The following is a 9,787-nucleotide window of genomic DNA, read 5'->3' as shown; positions in this document are numbered from 1 at the left end:
CCAACCACCATAAAACTGATACAAACTCTTAAACGTACCATTGTGTATTGAATACAATGCAAACAGCCAATCACTGTATTATTATTTATTTATTAGCAGACGTTGTTATCCAGGGCGACTTAAACAATATAAGAGCAATACAAAGTGCAATAATACAGTACAATTCAGAGCATAATGCAATTTAAAAATTCAAATTTACACGAGTGCATAGGAAATACACAATTCACAGGAGGAGAAATAACAGCTTACGGTAAAAGGCAATATTTACACAATTTTAAAGAGTACACGAATAAAGATATACCAGAGATAAGATACAAAAACGGAAATTGCGCTTTTAAAAAGTTGTGGTGGCTCTTAGAAGAGCCGTTGTGGGTCGAGGCGGGGAGCCGGAGTCAATTCCTTCACTTTTTCTTCGGAGCCGCCTTCTTGGCTTTCGGCTTGACGGTTTTGGGTTTGGCCACTTTGGGCTTGGCCGCCTTGGCTTTCTTGGGGCTCTTGGTGGCCTTCTTGGGCGCCGCCGGCTTCTTAGCAACTTTTTTGGGGCTCTTGGTCGCCTTTTTGGCCGCCGCGGGCTTCTTGGCCTTCTTGGGAGACTTCTTGGCGGCCGCTGGCTTCTTCGCTGCGGGCTTTTTGGACTTTGCAGCCGCAGCGGGTTTCTTGGCGGCGGCGGGTTTCTTGGCCGCTGGCTTCTTGGGCTTAGCAGCGGTCTTCGTGGCGGGCTTCTTCTTGGCCTCCGCCTGCTGCTTGTTCAGCTTGAAGGAGCCCGAAGCGCCGGTGCCCTTAACCTGCACCAGAGCGCCCTTGGTCACCAGGCTCTTGACTGCAACCTTGACGCGGGAGTTGTTCTTCTCCACGTCGTAGCCGCTGGCCGCCAAGGATTTCTTCAGAGCGGCCAGCGAGACGCCGCTCCTCTCCTTGGAAGCGGACACAGCTTTAACGATCAGATCGCTCACGCTGGGTCCTGCCTTCTTGGGCTTGGCGGCGGCTTTCTTCTTGGGCGCCTTGGCCGGAGCGGCGGCGGGAGCTGGAGCGACTTCTTCCGCCATTTCTCTGTCTCTGTGTAAATGCGATTCACACCGTGTGGAGACTGCGGCTCTGAGGGGCGGATCTTATACACTATATGAGAACCGTATAGACTCAACCTCAGGCTCGGCACTTCTCTTGCGCACACCGCCTCTCGGATTTGTGTTTTCTCTCCACAGAAAATCAGAGAGAAGTAGAAGAAAAAGAACACAAACCCAAAAGAAAATACACGAGGTGCAAGCAGAATCCCCCATTCGTCAATATTAATCAGGCCTTTAGTAATGACCGCGGCGTGTTTTTCACCGAGAAGCCGAAAACCTACCAAAACAGCTTCCAATCGCAGCCACCTCGATCTTACGTCCTCATATCTTTCCGAAATAAAGTCACTATAATCCTCTTAAAAGATTGAAAATGCCCCTTCGATATGAAGCCAAGGCCCCTCTGAGGCCATCACATGCAGTATAATGTCTGTAAAGACTATTACCCAGTATCAATATCTCTTTTGGTGTAGTGCAGATAGCACACTAAGAATCAATCGACTCGAAAGTGGTGCAGTTTTAGTCGCAGAGTGGTGGAGAAATTCTAATTGCAGATTTTAGTGTGAGGTACCCTATTATTATTATTATTATTATTATTATTATTATTATTATTATTGGTGAGGGACAGTGTCCTGTCTACTTGCCGAAAATATTGCATTTGCACCATTGTTGCAGCAAGATAGTGCAACCCATGTATGAATTTCATCTTTGTGTATTGCTCTGGAGAGGCCAGATGCAGTAGTTCTGTGTAGCAGATTTTTAATAAAACATTTTCATCCAAGGCCAAATAAACAACAGAAAACAAAGTCTGTGATCGCGTCTTGGGGAGAATCAACCTGAGTCCTGAGTCTCTGTGGATAACGGAGAATAAATCCACTACAAAGTGAACAGGACTTGTTGTGTTCTTGCACAACATTAACTTCTCTGTAAACTTCTCTCTCTCCCTCATTGCTGCACACACGCTCACTCAGGCACATGTGTATGTTTTGCAATAAGTGCCTTTACATTGCTACATATGTACAGACTAATTTTGATCTTATTGCCAGGAGTCGACACAGTTTCTTGAGAGAGCTGCTGAGCTCAAACTTGAGGGAACTATTTTCGCTGTTGCGGAGACACACGGTGTCTTTTTCGGGGAATGCAGCCTCTCTCTTTCTTTTCTGTCTGGGTAGGGGGCAAGCACAGACACACACATGCTGTTCTATTCATTTGTGAAATCTCTCTCTCTTATCCACACAGGTACAAGACGTTTCTACACAAAATACTATGATTGAAGTATGAGGTTTCCAGCATAAACTGTGGAGCCCAAACTAACGGGAACTCAATTACTTTGTTGTGGGGCGAGGGGCAATACTGATAGAAAAGTCTACCCAGGGGATAAATTGTATTTTTGCAGCTGGGGAATTGTATTTGTGGCGGGTCGAGTAGGAGTGGAATTTCCTACTTCCTACTTCCTGTTTCTATGAGAAGTGATGCCTACACAGGAACTTCCTTTTTTGCCATTTGGCCTTAGGAACATCAAATTGTGAGCGCTCTTTGTGTGTTTGTTTACAGCGCAAACTTGTCCTCCTGGGCACCTGGTCTGAGCCTCGGACTGTCGTCAGAGATCTCGCCTGCATCCATGTCCGTCTGTTTTTGTTAGGATTTTTATTATTAGTATTATGCTTCCATGCATTAAGTGCTGGAAGCCTATGGTTTTTGTTAGGATTTTTATTATTATTATTATTATTATTATTATTATTATTATTTATTTTTTATTTTTTATTTTTATTTTTTTTTCCTTCCGCCAAGATTTCTAATGCCCCTAAAACGCTCATACATGCATTAAAACTCACGAAACTCGCAAGTGTTGTAGACACATCTTATACCTAGAAATGCAGTGAAAACTACATGTGTCGGTCACATGGTGCCGCCGCCATGTTGCGATGAGTGTTGAAATTGTGAAATTCTACAAAAATCTTCTTCTCCAAAACCAACGGACACATCCATATGCCACTTCATACACATGCATACCTTATGCCCCACTATTACGCTTGTTCATCAGAAGTTCCCCGGGCGCACGGTTTGTCCACCATGTAGCAAGCTCTGGTTCCAGCTTTGGTGCCTTGTAATCCATGCCACTTATACCTACTGTGACACAAATTGACATGCATGACACTAGTCCTACTAAGAGTGTTTAAGGTGAGTTCCCCCAGTCAAATACATGGGTGCTGTGTGCCAATGAAAAAAAACGTGTGCGTCACTTCAGGCAAGTATCACATTACCTCTACACTGTAATGCAGTACGCACATGAAACTCAGCACATATGTTTACATCTATACCTTGAACATAAAACCTGATAATTAAGTTTGAAGGGTACACGGTTAAGCCGCAATGCTGGATTTATCATGTGTCCGTGTGTGAACATGAAAACAGCTAGTACCCCAGAACCCTAAAGCCAAGTGCCATGAAACTTTGCAGGTATTACATAGACACTGCTATCTATCATGTCTGCAAGAGGCAAGTGACTGTGTGCAACAACATGGCAGCCACAAGAAAATGACTGTGCACATATGCAAAATAAAAGCATGAAATTGACCCAAGAAAAACCTATCAGCAAAATTCAGAAACTCAGCATATTATGTTACAATATGTCACTTATGACAGCAAATTTATTCAGAACTATAGCCTAATATATGTAACTTGTCAGTGATTAAACTAGCTGATGAAGCCAAGTTGATAGGACACAAATCCTGGCTGCTGTACACCAACCAAAATGACAGCTTCACGTCAGCCACATCATGACATTCCTTATGTACACCTCTACCTCCAACATGTGGTCATACTTGGGAATTGCATTCTGCATTTTGAATGACTCAATGCAAACTTCACATATATCCTAGAATTAAGTAAAAGCACAATGGTACCTTACAAAATTGATGCATGCAATGAAGAAATGAATATTATACCTCACTGACATTGAAATACACACTTCAAGTGACAAGAGATTGAAAACCTCAAATGTATACTACAGTGGATTAGAATTGAAAATTACACATTTAATAACACATGCATTTAAACTACAAATGCCTGCTCAAATCTGAAAACTACTGATACAACATGGAAGCCTTAAAAGTTGCATGCAACTTCTAGTTATTATTATTTTTCCACCGTTTATTTCAAAAGCCTATAAAAACCAAACCACTGGACGAAAAGTCATGAAACTTCATACAGTGATAGATGGCTATGTAGTGCTATGCCATATGCAATATGGAGGCCATATGTCACATGGTCTGGTGGCCATAGTGGCTTAAGTGACACATTTTGGAAAATCTACAAAAATCTTCTCCGAAACCGCAGACGGGACAGATGTGAAACTTGGTGTGTGATGTTATGTTATAGCCTATATTCAGATTTGTTCAAGATAAGTTGATAAGTCACATGGTTTGGCAGCCATATTGGATTGGCCAAGAATCTTCAAAGATCTTCTTCTCCGAAACAGTTGGTCCAATTGATACGAAATTGTTTACACATGACGTTGGCTAGCTTCTCTATCAGATTTGTTCAAGGCAAGTTGATTGAGAAAACAAGCTGGCCACCATGAGCCAATCAAATTTCAGAGATGGTCAAGTTGCAAATAAATGCATATAGTGCTGTATGGAACTGTGTTAGAATGTATTGGACTGTTTAATACTTCATTGGATTGATCCCATAAGCAATATGGTGGTCACAAGTTATTATTATTATTATTATTATTATTATTATTATTATTATTATTATTATTATTATTATTTTGTCTTCTCATTCACCAGAATATGTTCAAATGCCTATAACATTTGAACCGCTGGTTAAAAAGTCATCAAACTTGGCATGGATGTAGGAGACTACAGTATGGTCACTCAAACAAAAAATGACAGTTTTCAAACATTGTTGTATCAGGAACGGTAAAGAGTTGAGCTATGAGACCTATTGTACATAGTGTGCTTATGTTAATACTTGATTTGGCTATTTCCAAAAAGTCACACGGTTTGGCAACCATCTTGGATTATGCTGAAAACACTTCAGCTTTGATTTCTCATAAACCCTTAAACTGGCTGATGTGTGTTTTGGTATACAGTATCTTTGGACTGTGTTCTATACATATTCAAAAAGAAAAGGTCCTACATGAAGAAACATAGCAGTAATGAACAAAAGATTTAGACTTACTGTACATTTTGTTCAATTTTAAGCCTGCAGTGACACACTGTCACCACTGGTAGCAGCATATACCACAATGAGCACTGAGTTAAAAAAAAAAAAAACGAAGCCGCCATCTTGGCATGTACATCGTAACAACAAAACACTATCAGTCACTTGCAACAGTATTAGAGTGGAAACTATTATTTTAAACACAGAGACACTTCTGCATGCAAATACAAATAGTGTAAACTGAGATGTGTTTGTAGTGAGGGTTGTTTCAGCTTTAGAGACCGTGAAGGAAAACGAGGGAGAAACCAAAAGTGAAAGAAAAAATATTCTTAAATATGATTCTCAACACACTGTAATGCAAGGTATTCAAGTACATACATGAATATGAACAGTGGTACAACAGCAATGACGTTGCTGAATCTGTAGTGGTGGGTTATTGCTTTCAATTGAAAGTCATTTCAAACAGAGATCGTCTGGATCCTTGCATCAGTTCCCGTTTAAATAGTTACACGGGCACGACTTTGTCCTATTCTCTCTCAGTGAAATCGTAACTTATGCTGACGTTATATACTCAACTGTGCAGAATCGCTGGCTCTATATAGTAGAGTTGAAATTGTGAACATAACGTTTACTGTGCAATCTACACCAAGAAAAACGGACATACTAATTGAGGCACTTAATATTAATAATTTGAGATATTTGTCCCTTAATGAAAAACATTGCATTTACAAGCTGGAATTATATATAACGTGCATATCAGTAATCAATGTGACAACCAAATGAAACAGAAAGTAAGCAACTAAATTAGGTTTAGTGATGGTAACTGTGAATTGAAAACCTGCAACAGTTCTAAGCTATGCAAGTTTTTAGATTGATGTACTCAAACGAGACTTGTAGAATAAAGTGTTTACTCATTTATTATGATACCAGAGCTATTTATATTATAACTAATTTAATTAAAAATGATACATTGAAATCAAATCAGGGTAGTTGATTTTATGAGATTAATACTGGCTTGTACTTTAACATATTTGACCACAAGAGGGGGAACTTGACCATGAAAACCTATTTTGTCAAAATTTGCCTTCATCTGATTATATTATTAGGAGTGTGATATCTTACTTGTCATGACTGGAATCACCTGGAAGCCTCAATAGTTGCCTGCAACGAATAGATTGTATTAGTATTATTATTTTTCTGCCAGTTATTTTCAAAAGCTTATAGAAACAATACACTTCATACAGTGATACACAGCTGTGTAGAGTGATGCCAAATGTAATATGGAAGCCATATGTCACTTAGACTGGTGGCCAGATTGGTTTAAGTGACACATTTTGGACAATTTTCAAACATCTTCTTCTCTGAAACCACAGGTACAATTGATGTGGAATATTGTACACATGCCCTTGGCTAGCTCCTCCATCAGATTTGTTTAAGGCAATATGATTTATGAAACAAGCTGGTTGCCATGAGCCATTCAAATTTCAACAATGGTTAATTTGCATAAAGTGTCATAAAGAGCACGTTTGAAGTACATTAGAATGTGTTAGACTCAGTGTTACTGTGTAGATGGCCATTTGGCCCATCGTGCTCATTTTGTGTCCATTAATAACAAAGTGATCCAAGAATCCTATACAGTCTATTTTTAAATGTTCCCAAATGTTCAGCTTCAACCACATTGCTGGGGAGTTTTTGTCCCCTGGTGCATTTGTCCCTGCTGATCTGCAAAAGCTCCTCTGGTTTGATGTGGTCGATGCCTTTCATGATTTAGAGGACTTGGATCAAGTCCCCACGTAGTCTCCTCTGTTCCAGGGTGAAAAGGTTCAGTTCCCCCAGTCTCTACGAGTAGGACATTCCCTTCAGACCTGGAATAAGTCTGGTTGCTCTCCTCTGAACTGCCTTTAGTGCAGCGATATCTTTCTTGAAGTGTGGAGCCCAGAACTGGACACAGTATTCCAGATGAGGTCTAACTAGCGCATTGTACAGTCTTAACATTACTTCCCTTGTTTTAAATTCTACACTTTTGACAATATACCCTAACATTCTGTTTGCCTTTTTAATTGCTTCCCCACATTGTTTGGCTGGAGAAAGTGAGGAGTTCACATAGACTCCTAAGCTTTTTTCATATGTTACTTCATCTATTTCTGTTCCTCCCATAGTGTAATTATAGTGGACATTTTTGTTACCTGCATGTATTACCTGGCACTTGTCCACATTTCATTTCATCTGCCAGGTGTTGGCCCACAACTCAATATTATCTAAGTCCCTTTGAATAGCCTGTGCTGCCGAGATTGTATCTGCTGAGCCACCTATTTTAGAATCATCTGCAAATTTGACAAGTTTGCTAATTATCCCAGAGACCAGTTCATTAATATAGATTAGAAAAAGCAAGGGCCCTAGTACTGATCCCTGTGGAACTCCACTAACAACCTCACTCCATTTTTGCCCTTTATCTGTTTCACTTCCTCCTTTTTTGACCTCTTGCTGTTGTATTAAAATGATGCACCTGCCATTCTTGCTGTGCTGACTGCTGTGCAGGCAGCAGAGCGAAGAAGGAAACCATTGGAGTGGTGCCTCCGGGCCCCCTCCTCTTCCTCGCTCCAGGCGTTCCAGCCGCAGCACGGTGTTCATTTATAAGACTACATAGGGCTTGCCTTGGTAGGCCACCTTTGTGTATAGTCAGTGCTGTCTCAGTGAAAGCCACCAAGGGTGTCCCTGTGTAGTCCGCTGCATATGTTGTCACAGGTGTGTGTGTGTGTGTTACTCTGCTAACCCGTTGTAAACAGTTCACTGAGCCCTGAATAAAGCGAAGGGCGTGGAGCTGGTCTGCCCCGCTTCTTTATTTAGCCTTGCTGTCATAGTAGAACTTGCTGTCATTCCTCTCCTAGCTGTGCTACTTGAGCAGGAGGTGACTGCTCCTGTATTTAGCGAGGGCACAAGAGCTGGTCTCTTCTTGCCCTGCTTGTGTGTTATATCACAGTGAAGCTTGATGTCGCTCGCTCTTAGCTGTGCAAGTCAAGCAGGAGGTGGCTGCTCCTGTTTAAGTGTGAGTCACAAGAGCTATCTCTTGTTGGCCTACCTTGTATACTATTGCACAGTAGAGCTACTATCGCACCACCCCAACTGCTAGTTTGCAGAAGGTGAGTGCTCCTGTATTCAGCGGAGGGTACACAAGCAGATCTCCTGTCAACTCCACTCTGCATATGGTCTTAGTATATTTGAAGGTGAGGGTAGATGCACTATTGGCCCTCCCCTCTCTGCATTACTGTTCCCAGTAAAGTGTGACTGATGTCCTCACTCCTGCGTGACCAGAATGTGGTCCCAAGGGGCCCAGCGGCTGTTTTTATCTGGGGGACCAATGCTCTGTCTCACATGTGATTGTGCTGTCTCCTCTGTAGACCAACCCAAACCAGGCCTGCTCCAGCTCTGTGCCTGCCCCCTGAGCGGGATCGCTTTGATAGCTTGGGGTCTGTCAAATGTGGTAGTAGCCAAGACGGGGGTCATGACCCTGTTAATTGCCCCACTGGGGTCATATTACAATTTTTACAAGAGCTGTTGGACCAGAGCAAGTCCCTGTCCACGCTCAAAGTGTATCTTGTGGCCATCTCCGCTTGTCATGACTGCATTGATATCTCATTTCCTGGATGCGCAGTTCCTGAAGGGAACTCAGTGGCTATGGCTCCTCTCGTCCCTTCTATGGCTGAATGGCGCCTTGATGTAGTGCTAGATGCACTTTCCCAAGCCCCATTTGAGCCACTGAACTCAGCTGAGCTCCACTACAAATAGGAAAAAGAGGCTACAATTTGCACAAGCTCACCAGAATTGGACAGTTGAAGACTGGAAAAATGTTGCCTGGTCTGATGAGTCTCGATTTCTGTTGAGACATTCAGATGGTAGAGTGAGAATTTGGCGTAAACAGAATGACTACATGGATCCATCATGCCTTGTTACCACTGTGCAGGCTGGTGGTGGTGGTGTAATGGTGTGGGGGATGTTTTCTTGGCACACTTTAGGCCCCTTAGTGCCAATTGGGCATCGTTTAAATGCCACGGCCTACCTGAGCATTGTTTCTGACCATGTCCATCCCTTTATGACCACAATGTACCAATCCTCTGATGGCTACTTCCAGCAGGATAATGCACCATGTCACAAAGGTCGAATCATTTCAAATTGGTTTCTTGAACATGACAATGAGTTCACTGTACTAAACTGTCACCAGTCACCAGATCTCAACCCAATAGAGCATCTTTGGGATGTGGTGGAACGGGAGCTTCGTGCCCTGGATGTGCATCCCACAAATCTCCATCAACTGCAAGATGCTATCCTATCAATATGGGCCAACATTTCTAAAGAATGCTTTCAGCACCTTGTTGAATCAATGCCACGTAGAATTAAGGCAGTTCTGAAGGCGAAAGGGGGTCAAACACAGTATTAGTATGGTGTTCCTAATAATCCTTTAGATGAGTGTATATTGTTTACTGTATATCTCGTATACACTTGTGTAAATTTGAATTTGTAAAATGTATTATGCCTTGGACTGCACTGTATTATTGCACTTT

General features: G+C 41.9%; 1 protein-coding gene across 1 annotated transcript; it reads right to left on the bottom strand.

The window, feature by feature from the left end:
• Positions 1-177: 177 nt before the first annotated feature.
• Positions 178-1,085, bottom strand: LOC136711706 (histone H1-like). The gene has a single exon (XM_066688130.1). The coding sequence runs from the start codon at positions 1,044-1,046 to the stop codon at positions 402-404; it is 645 nt and encodes a 214-aa protein (XP_066544227.1). The 5' UTR covers positions 1,047-1,085; the 3' UTR covers positions 178-401.
• Between the last annotated feature and the right edge of the window lie 8,702 nt (positions 1,086-9,787).

Source organism: Amia ocellicauda, chromosome 16, assembly GCF_036373705.1.
Source record: "Amia ocellicauda isolate fAmiCal2 chromosome 16, fAmiCal2.hap1, whole genome shotgun sequence".
Lineage (NCBI taxonomy): Eukaryota > Metazoa > Chordata > Actinopteri > Amiiformes > Amiidae > Amia > Amia ocellicauda.
The sequence above is the reverse complement of the archived record's forward strand: the minus strand, read 5'-3'. Positions and strand labels throughout refer to the sequence as shown.